This window comes from Schistocerca cancellata, chromosome 1, assembly GCF_023864275.1.
Source record: "Schistocerca cancellata isolate TAMUIC-IGC-003103 chromosome 1, iqSchCanc2.1, whole genome shotgun sequence".
NCBI lineage: Eukaryota > Metazoa > Arthropoda > Insecta > Orthoptera > Acrididae > Schistocerca > Schistocerca cancellata.
The window spans coordinates 349,070,190-349,091,658 of record NC_064626.1 but is presented as its reverse complement, the minus strand read 5'-3'; the positions used below and the strand labels follow the sequence as shown (position 1 = coordinate 349,091,658).

The 21,469-nt window shown below is 43.6% G+C and overlaps 1 protein-coding gene across 1 annotated transcript in view; it reads right to left on the bottom strand.

Moving 5' to 3' along the window:
- LOC126173816 (oxysterol-binding protein-related protein 1-like) overlaps window positions 1-21,469 on the bottom strand; it is a 419,616-nt gene that overhangs the window by 287,729 nt on the left and 110,418 nt on the right. The window contains exon 12 of the mRNA XM_049920986.1: window positions 16,988-17,204. Coding sequence (XP_049776943.1) covers window positions 16,988-17,204 — 217 coding nt within the window. The remainder of the gene's footprint in view (window positions 1-16,987; window positions 17,205-21,469) is intronic.

The window sequence follows — 21,469 nt, the reverse complement described above, 5'->3', positions numbered from 1 at the left end:
CCCATCTGTATTCATCATCAGTGTCATCAAAACGAGCTCACCCAATCTGCTTTTCTGAACCACTGACACAGATATATTAAATGTTACAGAATTTAATTTAGCATTTCACTTCTGTAGAGCAGAAGAGGAGAATGGAGAAGTTGCTCCAATCATCAGAAAATGTCATACATTTAAGGTCACAGACATTAATAAATTTTTCTTATAGCAACATAAGGAAACACGTGCAACTGCAATAGAATTTCACAACAAATCCTGTACAACAGTAAGGAAATGCAGGAAATTTTGATCTGTTTATAAATCAACTTGAAGCTTTATGAAGCAAATATGTGGTTGTCAGTTATTTAACAGAGACTTCTCTTTAAATTATTTGTAGTCAGAATCACGCTCATCAAAATTAATTTCTACTGTCAACTTCTCAACTAGAGTAGCTAATTGCTCAAAAATACCTATTGATAATAATCTTCACTGAATGCCCTAATGAACAAAATAATATAACAAAACAAGCAGTTAATTGTTACTTAGACTAAGACAAACATTTCCTTACGTTAAATGTTAATACTGATCAGAAGAGTTCAAAAGAGTATTTAGTAAGGCAAAAATTGAAAATTTTATGAAACTTATCAAACCCTGACCTGTAGTGATATGTACATTATTCATCACATGAACGACTAATGCAACACATAAATTAATAAGTAATTTCTTACCTTATTTGAAATCTGTTTCCCCTCAAAAGTAGCTCAGATTAAACCAACAATGATCGATTGCTCGGAGTAACAAGGGAGGGATGAGAAAGATGCGTGCAGAGAGGTGGTGGGAACAGCATAGGGCTGCTAGGAGCAGCACATGGAGGCTATGCTAGGGGAGTAGGGAGGGGGGGGGGACTGAGGGGGAGCAAAGATGTAGAGAATGGGGAAAGGACTAAGCAGGTGCACTGGTGGTATAGTAAAGGGCTGGGAACAGAGGAAGAGGTAGGCACATGGACTAACATAGGTGCCAGGGGTGTTAAAGGTACAAAGAATATGCTGCACAGAGAGTTACCACTTTGCAATTCAGAAAAGCTGTTGTTGTTGAAAGTATCCATATGGTATAGACGTTCATGCACTCACTGAACTCAGACACATTGTTTTGAGGGCATGCTCAGCAACTAAGTAGTCTAACTGTTGCTTGGTCATAGTTTTCTGCATGCTCCCAGACACAGCACTAGCATATTTCCCCATTCCTACCCTGCTAGCCCTCTCTCTCTCCACCTCCTGCTTCTTCTTCTGAATTCCCGCTACTCACCCCAACAAAGTTTCCTATTCACCTCAGATGCAGTCACAGTTTGGTCTTAGCACCCACAGACATAAGCCACTGTAGTCTGTGAGTGCTAAGGCCACAGATGACAGTGGCCTTGTGCCTGTGAGCTGTGCTTGTGTGAATGTGCATGAGTTTTCTACATCTGATAAAGGACTTATTGTTAATTCAATAATAAATATATATTGTATTCTTTTTCAATGTGCCTGTCTGCAACTCAATGCCTCCTCTATGTGGTGGGCTGCAATATATCCTTTCAATATTGTTGTTATTCTATTCTGGAGTTTCCATTGTCAGCGTAAACCAAAGTCTACAAAAAAGCCATTGATCACTCAAGGAATGAAGGTATCTTGTAGAAATAGAGGAAATGGTATCTATCTGTTAAAAGGAGCTCTGATTTTGATGCTATAGCTCATTACAAGGCATACAGCAAAATACTGAAGAAAGCAATCCAGGCATCTAAAGCAAACACTTTACAAGAAAGAGAGACTCACATTAGGTACTAAAATAAAGACAATATGGGATATAATGAAGATGGTGACTGGCAGAACCAGAGATGAGGAAATATTAGCTTTAAGAGTAAATGATATATGGAGACATTTGCAATAAATATTGCTGAAAAGATGGAACTGCCAGGTCCAGGAGAATATCTCAGACCAGCCATTACAAATAACTTCAGTAACATGAAAATGACCCTCACTACATGATGAGAAGCAATGTCCACCATCAAATCTTTAAAATCAAAAATTTTTAGTTTTTATGATAAAATATGATAGTAACAAGATAACACCATTGACAGACACTGTTAAATTGTCAGGAAAATAGGTCCCACACATATCTGCCTGCCTGCTGTAGCAAATGCTGAAAACTTTGAGCATTGATACATGCTATAAAGCAATTATGAACACACAATACTGAATGTTGAATTTTGTTTGGACTTATCACAGCACAGTCCATATTAGATGGTATTTCATGTATTCAAGAAATGGTGCAATTTACCTTGTTTTAATTTCCCTACCATGTAGAAGTCCACAATTACATGTGGTGAGCATCAAGGCTGATTTGTGTTTCCCAAATGATTGATTCAACAACCCCAAATGCTCTGTTAAGAAGGTCATCTGTGCAGAATGAGTGAACCATCTGTCACACAGATAGCACATGGCTTGTCTGATTTCCAATGGGTGTTTGCAATAACAGCAGCAGCACATCTGTCAATAACTGAAGATAATTGTTTTATTTAGAGTCTAATTAGTAAAACAGGGTTTGCTGATCTGATCCTTGAAAAACCCACAGTAAATGTTGACAGTTCGAGGTCATTGTTTATACATGTCTCTCAGCCAGCAACAATTTTCACCAGACCTTTAGTGCATTTTGTGGAGATGGATTTTCACATGGTTTGTAAATGATGCTTCATTCTCTTCCATCTTTTTTTGTGCCTTTGCCCCTCATCAGTGCAGGGTCAGCATGGTTATTAGCATATTTGGTAAGGTTAAATCAAGGGGTGGCCAAATGCTCTTCCTGTCATCACCATACCATTAACAAACCCTCCTCCCCCTTAGGATGGAATGTACGTACGCCCACTGCTGGCGTGTAGGCTTATTTATGTGAAAATTATTGAAAGTACTTTAAATGTTTGTGAATTGTGTAACTGAAGTGGGACTTGGGTGCCAGCCACGTACTCATTTAGTGGGATGTGGTAAAATGTATAAAAACCATATCAAGGCTGGCTGGCAAACAGAACCTCATTGTCAATCTGGCAGGTGGACTCAATCTGGGGACAGTACACCTCCACATCCCAGAAGTGCTGCTTTAACATGTTTGGTTACCTGGGCAGGTCTGAATGATGCTTAATGTATGAACAACAAATTGCATAGAAATGCCATGTCACTTTGCACTTTTTTGTAGACATCATTCATAGGACTCTAGCAAATTTTGAAAACCATTGCCATGAACCTGCTGATGGAGTGAAATGTGGATAGGAAGAAATGCCCGCTCGTTCTGGTTGTGTTATAGTGACATGTCACTTGTGTGTTATTGCTACTAAAATGTTAGCTTCATTTTTATCATCACGCACTGTTATTTTTTGATGGTTTATTTTATTCTTCAATTGTGAAATTATTGCTCAATTTCTTAGTTCCTTAAACTATTTGGTGGTGAAAAAATGGCTAATGTAGTGTTTTCTTCACTCTTGATCTTTGTGTTTTATGGAACGATCCAGTTAAATCATATTATGTATTTCTACTAGGCCTACAAGAACATAAAAAAAAGAAAAGACCTGTCATTCATCATCTTCCATCCGAGATTTAACAATGTTTAATTGTTGGTTACATAAAAATTTAATGCCTCATTGAAATACAGATCAGTCAAGAGAGAACACTACCTCAGTTGGTGAATGATTACAATAAGTAATTGACCATGATCTCATTGTAGGAAGTTTCCCAGTATTAGTCTAAAGTAATTTAGTAAACTTAATACAAACCTAAGTCAGGGTTGCCAGATGGGTAATGAGTCCCATTTCTCCTGAATACCAGCCCAGTGCCTGAACCAGTGTGCTGCCTTGCTTGCACATATTTTAAAAGGAAGTAATAATCTACAAACTGTTAAAAGTTGTAAGGAGTACTATTATCAACAGTAATATGACATAGTGAAGCATACCCCTTATGCATTGTTGGTTCTCTGGAACATGACATACTAAAGCATACTGGCAGAAGTAAAGCTGGGAGGATGGGGCATGAGTCGTGCTTGGGTAGCTCAGATGGTAGAGCCCTTGCCTGCGAAAGGCAAAAGTTCCAAGTTCGAGTCTCGGTCTGGCACACAGTTTTAGTCTGACAGTGCACACTCCGCTGCAGAGTGAAAATCTCATTCTAGAATCTGGGTTTCCTTAAATATTTTCTTTACTACAAAAACATTTTTCAATGTACAAACATATTATTGCAGGCAGGTTAGAATTTTGTATTTTGGCAGTGGAAAGAAGACTGGGCCACTGACCTACATGGATGAAGTGGGAACTGCAATTTTGAATGTTTGTGCAGGAAGACCTACACTGACACACTAATGAGGCATGTTAAAGTATGTCTTACCCCCGATTTGGAAGTGAGGAATCATGCACTGAGGAAATCGGATCCTTCTCTACTGGAAGTAATGTGAATAGCTTAAGCCCATGAAACTGCCCGTGAAGCCCAGGATTTGTTTGCAATGGAAGAAGATGACACGGCAGTCAATTCTCTGGCACCAGCCATGCTCACCTTCTCCACAGCTCAGGTGACACTATAAACAACCACAGCAGAAGTGGTGGGTTAGCTTCCTCCATGCCCCCATTGCATGCAACACGCTACAGGCATGGCGAAAAGGGACACTTGCACAAAGTATATTTTAGTAGTTTTGCTACAAAACACACCCAATCCTGTGGAAGTGTACAAAGTAAGTGATAAATCTACAGAAAAGCACATTTCTCAGAATTCAGTGTAGCAAATGTCCTTAGATACATTCAGTGGCAAACAATCAGTAAAGTTATTTCTTAAAGCAAGTGCTGTGTGTCCTTGCTGATCAAAGCACATAACACTTAATGTAGCTGCCATTGGGCCTATGGATGCCATCAAGTGACCCTGCTTTGAAAATTTTCAGCTTTACCCACTTACAACCAGGTCACTTGTCTAGTAACTTTTCTTGTGGTAGATGACCCTAAAATGCACAACATTTTTGGGGTAAAATTTTCCACACTTTTGTATTAAGAGCTCATGAAACAGTATGTGCCCTGCAATCCAAGGAACTCTATGTCACCCTAAAGTGTGTCTGCAATACAGACCTATGCTCAACTCATCTCACCTGGGTTAGGGAAGATGACTGATTTCAGAGCTCATTCACTGTTAAGGTGACGTCTAGCTCATACTTCTTTAAAGCTCACATGGTGTCCCTGGTTCTAAAGAACACCCTCAGAGCAGTAGCACATAGACCCACTCATGAAGATATGTTATCACATAATCCCATAGTCAATGGGCCACTCCAGGGGTATGAGTACACAAGCCAACCGGCATTTTGAGATTTAGCAGCGACTTTAAAGTGAGGATAAACTCATAAGCTGAAGTGGAAACTTACCTCTTTTCTGACGCCAGATGAACTCCTTCCAAAATTGCACCATGGCAGATTATTTAGTAAAATCAACTTCACAGAGATATACTTTAAGATTCCCTTGGATGCAGCATACAGCCTTACCTAGCCCTCAATATGCCATATGACATCTACAGTTACAATAAGTTACCTTTTGAAATGCCGTCAGCCCCTCCCATATTCCATTATTTTGTGGATAAATTAGTAGAAGGTATTCCAGAATGCACTACAGACCTTGATGATATCTTGGTTTCAGATATGACTCCAGGGGAAAAGCTTTTGTTCCAGAGGCTGGTAGCAAAAGGACTCAAATGTAGACTGGGCACGTGTTCCTTCATGCCACTACCGTTGATATATTTGGAGTTCACACTCCCAGCCAATGGACTCTAACTAAAGGAATATTATATTGTGGCAATCAACATCATGCACCCACCTACAAATGTAAAAGACCTACAAGTGTTTCTGGGTAAGATCAATTATTATGGACACTTTTTGGGAAACTATCAGAACTCTCATACCCACTGAACCCCCTATGACAACAAGGCTTGTGTTGCAAATGGACACCTCAATGTCATCAGAGTTTTCCAGCCTTTAAAAGATTGCCTCCAGAAGACATTGTGCTTGAAAACACACAACCCTGGTCTGCCGCCGCTAGTAGCAACTAACGCATACCCCCACAGCATATGTGTAGTCCTGTTCCATAAATATCCTGATGGCACAGAACACCTCAGTGCATATGCTTCTAAGAGTTTATACATCTCCCAGCAACATTATTCTCAAATAAAAAAGGAAGCCCTTGCTGTCATATACGCAGTCAAAAATTTAAATTATTCCTTTATGAACATAAGTTTCATCTTCTCAGTGACTGTCAATTGTTGCTTGCTATCTTTTGTCCTAAGTTCACCAGACCCGATCACCACCACTGCCTCTAGCACTGAGCAGTGACTTTTAGACTTTTCAGTATTCCACAAGTACTGTGCTGTGACATTACATGCTAGCATGGTTTCCCATGGCACTAGACCAAGTGATTGACCATCATGAATTGATGTGTTTCCCATTGGACTGAGATCTGTATTCAGCAATTGCAGCTCTCCCCTTAACATCGCGTGACACTGAGGCTGCCATCTGCAAGGATCCAACGTTATGCTGCATCACCCACTTTGTGCAACATGTGTGCATGGACACACTTAACAGCCCTGATTTTTGCCCCTAAAAGCCACAACAAAAACAAACGTACCTAAAGTAAGGGATTCTGTTGTGGGTCTCAGATGAGGACCACTATCACCTAATGATTTCTCCTCCACTTAGACCATGAAGTTTGTACCTTCTGCACACTCTGGTAATCCATTGAATACAGTGAGATACCAGCTAGACATGAAGTACTTGAATAATAATAACTGAATCCAACAGCTGTGCTGTAACCTAATATTGTTTATCCAAAACATGCTACCAGTTTCGATGCCAAGAATAATCTGCCATCAATGTACAAACCACAATAACAAAGACCAATAGAGTCTTCAAACGGATACAGTACAATTTATTAAGCATGTTGGGGCAGCCCATGCAGCCAACAAAGTTGAGGGCAGCAGGGCCAAAATCAACTAGATTCCATATCAGTAAAAAGTCTGGTTATTCGTGGGCTTGTTACTGATATGGAATCCAATTGATTTTGGCGCTACTGCACTTGAATTTGTTAGCTGCACATGCTGGCATAAAATGCTTAATAAGGTGTACTGTATCCATTCAAAGATGATGGTCTTTGTCACTGTGGTTCATACGATGATGGCTGACGACACTTGGGGCCTGAGGATGCTGCTTTCCGTATCAATGACACTGAATTACAATACAGCTGTTACTTTAAGTTATCATATTCAATTACTTCTGTACACTGTCTATTGGACCAAGACCCAGATAAAAAGTTTGGTGTGACAGAACATGTTTTGGCTCAAAACTTACTCTGACAACGTGGACATTGTCCATCAAAGTTCTGCCTGTCTAGCCCACCAAGCTGCGTATCTCGCTGGCTTGATGTTGTGGAGACATGGTAGTGTATCCATTTAGATTTTGTCAGTTTGTTTTGGGGCACCATATGGTTGGTTGTGACTGATTTCTGCTTTGACTTCCCTTTTGTGTCCCACATGTCCCAGGTCACTTCTGCACTATCACGACCTCAGAAAAAATTTGTATCATCAAAGGCACCCCTTGCACTTTGATTTCAGATAATGGGGCAATGCTCAGCTCCCATGGTTTTGAATGGTTTTGTGTGCCTTCATCTTACAGGCCCACTCTGAAGACCACAGGCTTGGGGCAGGGAGGGGGAGGGGGGGGGGGGGGCGCTGCTGCATGGCTTCTCTCGCTGCACTCTCGTAGACATGCTGCAGCTGGCACCAGCTCACCAAAACCTCTTCTTCCCAGGTGGGTGACCTAGTGTGGGACCACAATTTCAGACGCCACCCATCCTGGATCTGCAGGACAATCTCTGCCTGTCTTGGATCCACGCTATGTATACTGTGATCACTGTACATGGTCTTCTGCAGTGCCATCAAAATTCACCTCATCTCCATCATCCTGGTCAGAACCTCCTGCTGCTCTGACCCCGGTGAACACTTCAATTTCATGGCAGCTCATGTGACTTCCATAGAGCTTTGTTATGTGTCAGACTTCTGTGTGAACACCCATCGACACTAATCTGCTGGCATCTGAGGTGCCAGCTCTGCTGGACAAAGCACCACCTGCGTCCCCCCCGCCCCATCCCCAGCAGTCACAACAACACAGATGGTGCTTGTGATCAGGAGTGCCTTCTGATTAGGTCATGCTGAGCAGAATTCTGCACATAAGCTGGCCCTGGGTCAATCTGAGTCAGATGTCATTTGATTCCAGTGCCAATGAAGTGAAAGTGCACGCCAGTCGGTCTGATGGTTTGATGTTCACTGTGGGCATGGTTTGGACTCCATTAGTGGCTGGATTGCGATACTGTGCAAATTGGTTTTTGGTTAGCTACCTTTCCAGAACATAAGTTGTACTGCTCCCAGGACTGTTATGCAACATATTTCTATTTGTTGAATAAACTGGGGAGAATTTCCATACACTCTAATTTGCAATACTCTCATAATCAATGTATCAAAACCTGGAAACACAGGAAAGAATGATTTTCAATGTTTCATTCAAAATGTCTTTTTATTGATTGCAGAAAATAATTCATTGCTTTTGCTGGATTCTTGGCCTCAATGTAACATGACCTCTGTATTTCCAAACAATAACAAAAAGCTGATAACAGATATTTCCCTTGGAATTACTAATGTTACTCAACCTCTAAATAAAATAAATACATTCTACATTTTATGATAATTATCTGACTTTCCACAGCTCTTTCTGCATTTTTCTGTAAATTGTCAGACTTTCCACAGCTCTTTCTCATTTCAAGTTTGCCAGTTCTACAGTATTCTCAAATTTCACTCATTTGTGCATCATCAGTTTCATTGTCGCATTTCACAAACTACATCAAGTATGCCTGGTACATAGCACAACAGGTAGAACAACAGCACCATTTCTTACTCCATCCAAATTTTCTCCAAATAAAACTAGTAATTACTGTTGGCTGGTTTGTGGGATTGAAAGGACCAGCCTACTAGGGCCAATGGCCCCTTTTTCCATGAACTTGAAACACCCTCAAAGAATAAAAACAAATAATGGACAAGAGAAGACACAGGACAAGAAAGACACAGACAGATCAGAAAAAAGGAATTAAAATCACACCGAGAGTGACAGTGGTTGGCCGACCATAGAAACAAAAAAGAAAAAGCCAACCACCAAGAAACGCACTAAAAACCCGAGTCTAAAACCATAGGCCAAAGGCCAGACTCAACACAAAAAAAGGTCAAGCGTTAAAAACCCCCTGCATGAATAAAACTCAAAACTAAATCTGCCATTGCAACGTCATCTGATAAAAGTGCAGAAAAAGTATCAGGCAGCGCAAATGTCTGCCTGAGAGGAGTTAAAAGTGGGCAGTCCAACAAGATGTGGACCACTGTAAAAGCTAACCCGCAGCGACATAAAGGTGGGTCCTCTTAGCGCAATAAATAGCTACGTGTTATACACATGTGGCCAATGCACAGCTGGCAGAGGACAACAGAGTCCTTGTGAGAGACCCGCAAGGAGGAGAGCCATGCACCGGTAGCCTCCTTGATAGCCCGAAGTTTGTTGGGTGAAGGAAGGGTTTGCCATTCTTCTCCCCAGGTGTGAAGTACCTTCTGCCACAAAACTGACCTGAGGTCACTCTCCGAAAGGCCAATCGCCAAGGCTGGTGCACCAACAGCTTGTTTGGCCAGCGTGTCAACATGTTCATTTCCCGGGATGCCGACATGACCCGGGGTCCACAGAAAGACCACAGAGTGGCGGGAACGAGCAAGAGTATGGAGGGACTCCTGGATAGCCATCACTAGACGAGAGCCAGAGAAACACTGGTCGATAGCTCGTAAACTGATCAGGCAGTCACTACAGATAACAAAGGACTCACCTGAGCAGGAGCGGATATACTCTAGGGCGCGAGAGATGGCGACCAGCTCGGCAGTGAAAACACTGCAGCCAGCCAGCAATGAGTGTTGTTCATAATGATCACCTAGAGTAAGAACATAACCGCCATGACCCACAACCACCAAACTGTCAGTATAGACAAGTCAGAGGCTTGAAACATGGCAAGGATTGAAAGAAAGCTGCAGCGGAAGGCCTCAGGAGGGACTGAGTCCTTTGGGCCCTGTGCCAAATTGAGCCGAAGGCATGGGCGGGGCACACACCATGGGGGTATACGCAGAGGGGCCCGGAAAAGAGGTGGAAGAGGGAAACCTCAAGATCAGAGAGAAGAGCTCTGACGTTAACCGCAATCATACAACCTGACCGAGGCCACTGTTCCAGAAGATGGACGACCGACTGAGGGAACAGGAGACGATAATTGGGATGCCTGGGCAAGCTACAAACATGTGTAGCATAAGTGGCCAGTAATCATTGGCGCTGGAACCGCAATGGAGGGACACCTGCCTCCACAAGTATGCAAGTATGCTGTTGACAGAGCTTGTCCGGAAAACTCCAGTGGCGAGTCGGATCCCACTGTGAAGGATGGGGTCCAGCAACCACAATGCGGAAGGGGATGCTGAACTGTAAGCCAGGCTCCCATAATCTAGATGGGACTGAATTAACGCCTGGTACAGTCATAGAGGGGTAGACCGATCGGCACCACAGCTGGTGTGACTCAAGCAACAAAGAGTGTTAAGATGCTGCCAGCACGTCTGTTTAAGCTGCTTAATATGAGGGAGCCCAGTCAACCGGGTATCAAAAACCAATTGCAAAAACTGATGCGTCTCCACTACAGCAAGAGGTACACCGTCAAGATAAAGCCGTGACTCAGGGTGAACAGCGCGTTGCTGGCAGAAATGCATAACACAGGTCTTGGCAGCCGAAAACTGGAAGCCATGCGCTACAGCCCAAGACAGCACCTTGTGGATAGCACCCTGCAGCTGCCATTCAGCAGCTGCAATGCCAGTGGAGCTAAAGTATAGGCAGAAGTCGTCAGCATACAAGGAAGCTGAGACAGATGTTCCCACCACCGCAAGGAGCCCATTAATTGCAATTAAAAATGGCAGACACTTAAGACAGACCCTTGCAGTACCCCATTCTTCTGAACTCTGGAGGAACTATGGGAGGCCTCAACTTGCACATGGAAGGAATGAAGTGACAGAAAATTTTGTCTGAAAACCGGGAGCATACCCCGAAGACCCCAACCATAAGGTGTAGAGAGGATGTGATGTCACCATGTTGTATGGTATGCCTTCCGCTCATCAAAAAAGACGGCGATCAGATGCTGACAGCAGGCAAAGGCCGTATGGTTGGCAGACTCCAGGCACACCAGATTATTGGCGGCAGAGCGGCCCTTACGGAATGCATCTTGGGATGGAGCCAGAAGGCCCCGACACTCAAGTAACCAACTCAACCTCCGGCTCACCATGCGTTCAAGCAAAGAACATCGTGAGGCTAATGGGGCGGTAGCTGTCCACCTCCAGTGGGTTCTTGCCAGGTTTCAACACGGGGATTACGATGCTTTCCCGCCACTGTGACGGGAACTCGCCCTCAACCCAGATATGGTTGAAAAGGTCTAGGAGGCATCGCTGGCAGTCCACCAAGAGGTGTTTGAGCATCTGACAGTGGATGCAATCTGGCCTGGGAGCTGTATCAGGGCAAGTGGCTAGGGCACTTTGGAATTCCCACTCACTGAATGGAGCATTGTACGATTCACGGTGGCGCGTGTGAAACGAAAGGCTCTGACATTCCAACCGCTCTTTCACGGAGTGGAAGGCCAGTGGGTAATTCGCAGACATGGAACTCTGAGCAAAATGCTCCGCTAAGTGGTTTGCAATTGTGTCTGAGTCAGTACAGACTGCCCCATTCAATGAAAGTGCAGGTACGCTGACGGGGGGTTCGATATCCGTAGAGTCGCCTAATCTTGGCCCAAACCTGCGATGGAGAGATACAAAGGCCAATAGTGGAGACATACCTTTCCCAGCACTCCCACCTTCATTGGCGAATGAGGCGGCAGGATCGTGCACAGTGCCGTTTAAAGGTGATGGGGTGTGCCAATGACGGATGCTGCTTGTGACGCTGGAGTGCCTGCCTGCAACCTTTAATTGCCTCAGTGATCTCGGGTGACCACCAAGGCACAGTCCTCCGTTGAGGGGACCCAGAAGAACAGGGAATGGCAGATTCTGCGGCAGTAACAAAGTCAGTGGTGACTGAGTGAACCACCGCATCAATGGCGTCATTGGAAAGAGGCTCAATAGTGGCAATGGAGGTGAACAAGTCCCAGTCAGCCTTATTCATAGCCCATCTGCAGGGGCACCCAGAAGAGTGACACTGTGGCAGTGACAGAAAGATTGGAAAGTGGTCACTACCGCACAAGTCGTCATGCACACTATTGGACAGATGGTAATAGGCTAGGGCTGCAGATCGAAAGGTCAATGGCTGAATGGCTGAGTATGTGCCATGCACCACACTGAAATATGTGGAAGCACCAATATTTAAAAGAGAAAGGTCGAGTTGTGCCAATACTTGCTCAATGATGCTGCCTTGGGCTGTTGCCACTGATCCACCCCACAGAGGGTTATGGGCGTTGAAGTCGCCCAGTAACAGAAAAGGTGGCGGCAATTGGGCTATCAGCGCAGCCAGGACATGCTGCGGGACATCACCATCCAGTGGAAGATAGAGACTGCAGACAGTAACAGCCTGAGGTGTCCACACCCGAACAGTGACAGCCTCTAAAGGTGTTTGTAGAAGGACAGACTTGCTGTGAAGGACGTAGATGCAGACGCCACCAGATACCCTCTCATAAGCTGCCCGGTTCTTATAATAACCCCGATAGCCACAGAGGGCAGGGGTTCACATCACCGGAAACCAAGTTTCCTGAAGAGCAATGCAGAGGAAAGAGTGAAGGCTAAGAAGTTGTCAGAGCTCAGCCAGATAGTGGAAAAAACTGCTGCAGTTCCACTGGAGGATGGCATTGTCCATGACCGAGAAAGTCATGCACGGACCGAGGAGGCAGATTACACTGCTGGGTCACCTGCTGCCACCGACTGAGTACTGGCGGGAGTGCCATCCATCATGTCTGAGGGACCGGCGAGATCTAGGTCCTCGGCGGACACCAGATTCTCCACCGCATCTTCAAACAAACAGCTTGTAGGTAGCGGTGGAGTGGGTGCCACCGCAATTTCCTTGGTCTTAAGAGTCTTCGATTTCTCACACTGTTTCTTTGGTCGCCCTTGCTGGGAGGACGTCTTTGATTCAGTCTCCGGGCGGGACTGAAGAGGACTGCAAAGCCCTATGACCATCTACCTGGGTATTCCTCAGCTCCTGGTGGGTGTCTGGTTTGCCACTAGTAGGAACCTGGGAAGGGAGTGACCCAAGGGATCCCTTCCTAGTGAGAGAAGCCGAAGAAGACTTATTACACTTCTCCGGCTTAGAAGTGGGGACTGGTGTCCCCGATGGGGTGGGGGTGTGGAGGGGTGGAGGGGGGGGGGGGGGGGTGCTGCTCCCGAGGTAGGTGGTGCGGGAGCAACAGGCAACAGGGAGGGAAGTGCCACCCCACCATCAAGGGAGCAGGTGTGGTCCTTTGGCTCTGAGAGCTGATTGTATGTGGACCAACGGATGGAGCTGTAACAAGAGTGACAGTAGCGGCATAAGATGATGTCATGCGCATGGGATGAAGCCGTTCAAATTTCTGTTTAGCTTCAGTGTAGGTCAGTCGGTCCAGGGTCTTTTATTCCATTATTTTCCGTTCCTTCTGTAGAATCTTACAGTCTGGCGAGCAAGGGGGATGGCGCTCTCTGCAGTTGACACAGATGGGAGGCGGGGCTCATGGAGTATCGGGATGGGATGGACGACCACAATCACAAAATAAGATGCTGGAAGCACAGTGGGAAGACATATGGCCGAACTTCCAACACTTGAAGCAATGAATCGGGGGAGGAATATATGGCTTGATATCACAGTGGTAGACCATCACCTTCACCTTCTTGGGTAATGTGTCACCCTCGAAGGCCAAGATGAAGGCACTGGTGGCAACCTGATTATCCCTCAGACTCTGGCGGACGCACCAGACGAAATGGACAGCTCATCGCTCTAAGTTGGTGCACAGCTTGTCATCGGACTGCAAAAGAAGGTCCCTGTGGAAGATAATGCCCTGGACCATATTTATGGGGCATGACAGTAACAGAAACATCCCCCAGCTTCTTACAAGCAAGTTATGCCCGTGACTGGGCAGAGGATGCTGTTTTTATCAAGACTGACCCGGACCGCATTTTTGACAAGCCCTCCAGCTCCCCAAACTTGTCCTCTAAATGCTCTACAAGGAACTGAGGCTTCATGGACACAAAGGATTCCCCATCAGCTCTCGTACAGACTAGGTACCGGGCGAATATGTCTCGCTGTCATTCATAGCCTTTCGTTCCTCCTACAGTGTGGCCAGGGAGGGGAACGATTTGGGGTCATACATGTTTGCATTGAAGTGAGCCCTGGAATGCTTAGAGAGTACTGGTGGCTGGCCACCAGCAAGAGAAGATGTGCCATGCTTCACTGCATGTCATACACCCTGATGTCACCTACTCCGACCAAGGGCCCTCCCCATGGGTGCCACCCAGCCCCACCCAGGCCACCTGGCAGGATAGCCATTGCCGTGAGTCCTGATGCCCCAGGGAAATAGGCATCTACTCCTTGGCATACATGGGGAGGTAATGGCACAGGCATCAGTAGAGCGATCCCTGTGTTGTGAGAGGGCTACAACCAACAGGATACATGGCGGCCCCACCACAATGGACTGGCTACCATGCTGGATATTAGGTGGCAAGTGGTCCACGGTCATCGTCAGTGCACAAAGCGACACTGCAGATTGCATGGTGGAAATCGCACCCAGGAATGTATCCTCACCAAAGAGATGGAGAGCGAGCGGGACTGCAATGCAACGGTGAATAAGCTGGCTAAAAGTATCAATGCACGATGGATGCAATGCACCGAGTAAGGCGCCCTTCCCCAATTGGCTCACTCTTCAGAATAATTTTGAAATATGGTGGTCAAACCCAAGAGAGGACCATCACATAAGGGCCAAAACGTTTGAGACTCCTTTTAGCTGCCTCTTACGACAGGCAGGAATGCCCAAATGCATCCAACGTTTCTTTTGTACAGTGTCCCTGGAAGGAGGAAAATGTTTGCTTTCATCACTAAACAGACACTTTGTATTTTAGTGATGTGGGGCACTCAACAGCATGGTCATTAGTGCCCTTACGAGGTGTCAGAACACCAACTCACCAACTCTTGGGGGGATGATGGCTGCCTCAACAGACAGAGTTTCTTACAGTGCATTAAAAATCAATCTAACAAATGTAAAAACCATCATCATAGTACACTAAACTATGGCACTCGAAATCAGTTGATAAAAATGCTAAAATGTCTGGTTGAGCCATCATTTAAAAATATACTGACCTCATCTCCCCAACAATTTATGGATGAGGCCCAACATTTCACAGAACTCCAAAACCCATGGTACACTGATGTCAGTGTCAGCAAGGATGGTGGGGTAGATCTCCAGCCAAACTGAAGGTTGTCCTCATATTAATACACAAAACAAACTGCTAGAACATGCCGACCCGAAAGCAGTATACTACAAACTTCATAGAGTGGTGTATCTTCCCCTGGAGGAGGAAAACATGTGTCAATGAGCAGTGTCCTAATCTCTGTCTGATGAGCAGCACCTCCTTCCATCAGTGTGGTTAGCATGAAGTCTGCCCTGCATATATGGTCAATTTCGTTGACCACAGACACTCATTCACCACTTCCAACCATCTGGTTCCCACTGAGACATGATACTTCTGTCAGATCATGAGTTGGTGGCATGCAAGAGGACAGTACACTGATGTGTGGTTCCATCCCTAAATGCTTCTTTTTGTCGGATGTGTCATTTCCCGATATCCCAATGTGTCCTAGTACTCAGCAAAAGTCCACATCCTTGCCTCGGTGTTGGATCTGCTGTAAGGTATCATGGTTAATCTAAATCATCCTGTCAACTGAATACATTTTGTGTGCCACTTGTAAAGAGAAACTTTTTTCTGTGATTCATTTTAGTGATGACTATAAGAAACATATGAGGAACAGTGTCACTGTGAGTAAAATGTTACTGTTGTGGCCTTCAGTCTTACTGTCCTAAGACAGGTTTGATGCACGTCTCCACACTAGTCTATCCTGGGCGAGCCTCTTCATCTCTGCGTAACTATTGCAGTCTACAGTCATTGGAATCAGCTTATCATAATCAAGCCTTGATTTCACTCAACAATTTTCATCCCCCTCCCTCCCCTCCTTCACACATTACCACCCATTAACAAATTAACTGCTTCCTCAGGAAGACGTGTCCTATCAACCAATCCCTTCTTTTAGAATAAACCCTAAAAAATTTCATAAGAACTGTGCTACACAAACTGATACAAAAGGTGTACAAATCAAATTCCCAATTGAACTGACACTTGTTATCTGCAGCGTGATGCCAATACATCACAATATTTTGCTAATCACCTTCATAAGAATTATATAGTCAATAGCTTAACTGTCAATATGAAGAGCAGGTTATCCAAAAAGTAAGTAATAACTGATACTTTTGGTATGGCATAGGTGCTTGAAATTTCTCTGTGTGTAGTGCTGGATTTCCGCGTTAAGTGATGTTAAGCTTTCATTACAGTGATTTCTGTTCATTTGTTCATTTGTATGCAATGCAGGAATTGTACAAACTGCTTTTAAAAGTGATTCTATGTTTAGCACAAATGAGTAACTTCACAGCTAAAAGTTTGACAGTGCAGTTACTTCAGTGAATTCTTCTTGCATAAGACATTTCATACCAGGTTTTGACAAGTTGTACTGGATCATTACCTTGTAAGTAAAACCAGACCGATAAAAACAATTATGTAAACAATGCATGCACCTAAGATACTGAGAGCTTCACGGACCAGTCCTCCTAAGTGTAATCACCTTCCAACAAGCATATTTGAATACTGAAAGTACTAACCTGCTTCAAATGCATCATAAAACTCATCATCAGATGTGTCATAAAAACGAGGACTTCTCCTTGGAGTTGGACCATCCACCATGTTATGGAGTGAAGGATTTGACAGATGTGATGCCATTGATTGCTCCAGCTCATGATGCTCTTTTGCCAGCACATTAAGGGCTTCTTCTAGAACTCGGCACTTCTCCTGTTCTTGTTTCAACTGCAGTATTCTTACCTAACAGATAACATTCTGATATTGGAAAAAAATCCTTAGTTGCAATCACAGTTGATGAAAAATAAATGCCATATTTGTTAAACGTGGATAACACAAATAAACAGAATTTAAGAGAAGTGCAAGTGTTCTTACCTTGCCTCTTGCATGCACCTTGCTTGTATTACATAACTAAAGTTGCCACTCACCATATAGCAGAGATACTGAGTCGCAGATAGGCACAACAAAAAGGCTTTAACAATTAAAGCTTTCAGCCTCTGGCATTCGTCAACAATAGACACACACACACACACACACACACACACACACACACACACACACACACACACACAAACGCAACTCATATACATGACTGCAGCCTCAGACAACAAAAACCACACTGTGGCTTTAATCGTTACAAACTTAATGGAAAATGGTGGTCTTAAAAACAGAATTAATTTCAGCAACAATTATTTTACAAAGATGAAGTTTCAAATCAGACTGTCAGAACACAGTGGTCAAATTAAACAATGGAAAATCCAGGGTGGAATAAAAACATGAATTAGATCACAGCTCACTACATAGAGATGGTGTTCAGTAGTGGATGTGCACATTTAGAAGTACACTTGTATAATTTTTTAGCTATTGGACAAAGCCCTTCATCAGATGAAGAAAGAAAAAACACACACACGCATTCATATAGCATAATTCTCACACACACATGGCCACCGTCATTTCAGTGTTTTTAGCCCCACTGGGGCAAGTAGCAATCCCAGCTTGAGTGGGTAGTGGAGTACAGAAGAGGCATGGGGCAGAGAGGATGAGTGATAGCTGCATATGGGTGGGGGGATGCTGTAGTGCTGCTTTTGGAAGTATGTAGGGACATGGCAGGAGCAGGATGGTGAGCTGCTAAGTGCAGCATCAGATGAGCTGTGCTGAAAGGAATTGGGAGGAGTGGAGGGAGCAAGGGAGGAGAGAAGAGAAGCAGACAATAGGAAATATCTATGCAGGCAAGGAGGGGGTTAGGAGATATGTGTGAGGCTGAAGTGCGCACAGTAAAGGAGACAGCAGCAAGTGGAGGATGCGGACTATAGAAGTTGAGGCCAGGGGAGACTACAGGAACAATGAATATGTTGCTAGGAGATGGCTGAGGTATCAGACCTAGTTAATTCCATCTATTATGTATATTACAAGGATAAAACATATCACACCTTACATTTTAATTTTTATAATTTTTTTCCTAATAAAAATGTTGTTTTTTCTATAATTTAGTTATTCCTGTAATAAAGTTTAGGTCTACTACTTAAGTATGGACTATTGCAAGTAACAGAAAAAAATTAGAGCAATGGTTTATAAACTTTGGAAAATATTTGTACCTGAATTCTGAAAAATCCAACTTGCGGGAAATTGCAAACGAAGATTTGAGTCCAATTAAACTGTGCCTCGGAACATTCCTGGAGCATAGCCTTCATCCTGCAGCATTTCTTCATCTTCAAGCTTCCTCTTGGCATTCCTTTTAGGACTTCTTGCTAACTGGTAACTTGAAGAGCGAATCTTTCAGCTTCATGCACCCATTGTCCATCACACACAAGTAATTGATCTTCCATATTAGAGCCACATTTTATGTGTAAATTTCTCAGGACTTCCAACCTTCCTATCACTCCATCATTGAAACAATCACTGCATCTTGTACACCAACTTTTAATGTATTTAGTCCTACGAAAACATTCTTGGGTAATCTTTCCCATACGCAATGGTTGAAACTTTCATTTGTATTCTGAGTGCCCCCATGAAGACATTTACTAAGCAAAACAGGGTCACTCAGGTCTCTAAAAATTGGTTTCATTTCATTCAAAACAGGCTCAGGAAGAGAATGCTTAGGATGGTATGATTGAACACTTTCTTTTGCTTTTTGGTAACCACACCAAGAATCTGCTCCTTTAGGGCAAAGTCTGTGAACAGGGCGATCATCTGTGGACAACTTATGAAAGCAAGTGGCCCATACAGCTTTTCTCATTGCTGCAACATCATTCTGAGGTGCAGTTTTTCTAATGGCCAGTCCATAATAACCCCGAAGAAGGTCTATTTCAGTTTATGTCAATCTGCCTCGATCAGACAGAGTTTTTCCATCAGACAGCAACTTTCCTTTCATTTCTCTTTGTGGTTTCCTCAATCTAGCACCCACCCTCTTTTGCACTTGTCCACAACACTCCAGTTTTGTTACCAATGTAGCACCATAAGCATTGAGCTCATTAATTTTATTGAAGGCTTTAGAGCCCCCATCGCCTAGGTACTTCGTATATCTAACTTTATAAATGGGCATCGCCCTCTGAAATATTTTTAGAGCTTCATCACACTCCATACCTCCACTGTAACCACCATAATTCTTGGAACACTGATGTTCAATATGTCCTTCAGTGTTACCATGGCAGGTGTGGCAGTACTTAGATAAGAACTCAACATCAACAACTTTTCCATTCTCCAGAGAAGTAGCTCTTGCAATACCATTCAAGGAACGATGTCCTCGATGTTGCCATGTCTCATCAAGTGCAACAGCAATGTCCCTGGTTCCACTAACATTTCCAGTTTCTTCTACTGAACATTTCATAGATGCTTTAGACACAACCGTCAAGGCACCTAAAAGTATTTTTATGTACTTGCTGAACCTACTGGGAGGAGGAGGAGGAAGGTCCATCAAACCACAAAACGTTTGAGCAGTCTTTTTTCCTTCTCCTATTGCATGCATTGCATACACTAATTTCAAATTCACATCATATGAATTGTGCACAATGTTCAAAGCTATTTTCGATGTAGATTTATTGCAGGATCTACACAGAACAACTAATTTTTATGCTAAACCCTTCCTCCTCCTTTGTTGTTCAGTTATTTCCAGACAGCCTACACAGTTACATTGCTTACATTTCACCACCTCCTTTATCAAAGAAGATAAGATGCCTACATCAACAACAAAAAATCCACAACAGACAGCATCATTGTTAACACAAAAATTTGAATCACCAGGAGGTGTGCCATGTGGGAGTTTCTTCCCTGAAAAACTGATACACAAGTTACTTTCAACAGTGTGGCTTGCTTTGTTTGTGAACTGGTCACTATAGAATTTCCTTTTACTGAATTTCTTGATGCATGGCATAGTCCATATTCATTGCACACTAAAGAATATGTACTTCCACAAATATATGTGGCATTTGGGTAACAAACATTCAATAATATGTGAACAAACTGATTCAGTGAAACAGAAGTAAATACTAGCAAAGATAATCATTTACAGACACTAGAAAACTGCACTGATACCAACATATACAATGTATCATATGTATGATTGCTGGAAACAGAAAGTTCACAGTTATTTTCAAAATAATACTGGTTTCTGTAACAGAAATAAAGGGGGCGTGGCAGAATAACTTTTCAATTTGGTGTATATCAGTCATTTTTCATTTGAAAACCTATAATGTATATATGAACGCAATCACAAAAGATTATAGAACTTAATAAAGTAATAAAAAAATTTCGATTTTTCCGCCATTCTGTATCCTTGTTCCATTAAACATTTCAAAATACAGGGCTATTACAAATGATTGAAGCGATTTCATAAATTCACTGTAGCTCCATTCATTGACATATGGTCACGACACACTACAGATACGTAGAAAAACTCATAAAGTTTTGTTCGGCTGAAGCCGCACTTCAGGTTTCTGCCACCAGAGCGCTCAAGAGTGCAGTGAGACAAAATGGCGACAGGAGCCGAGAAAGCGTATGTCGTGCTTGAAATGCACTCACATCAGTCAGTCATAACAGTGCAACGACACTTCAGGACGAAGTTCAACAAAGATCCACCAACTGCTAACTCCATTCGGCGATGGTATGCGCAGTTTAAAGCTTCTGGATGCCTCTGTAAGGGGAAATCAACGGGACGGCCTGCAGTGAGCGAAGAAACGGTTGAACGCGTGCGGGCAAGTTTCACACGTAGCCCGCGGAAGTCAACGAATAAAGCAAGCAGGGAGCTAAACGTACCACAGCCAACGGTTTGGAAAATCTTACGGAAAAGGCTAAAGCAGAAGCCTTACTGTTTACAATTGCTACAAGCCCTGACACCCGATGACAAAGTCAAATGCTTTGAATTTTCGGCGCGGTTGCAACAGCTCATGGAAGAGGATGCGTTCAGTGCGAAACTTGTTTTCAGTGATGAAGCAACATTTTTTCTTAATGGTGAAGTGAACAGACACAATGTGCGAATTGTGTGCAATTCACCAAAAGTTAACGTGTTTTGT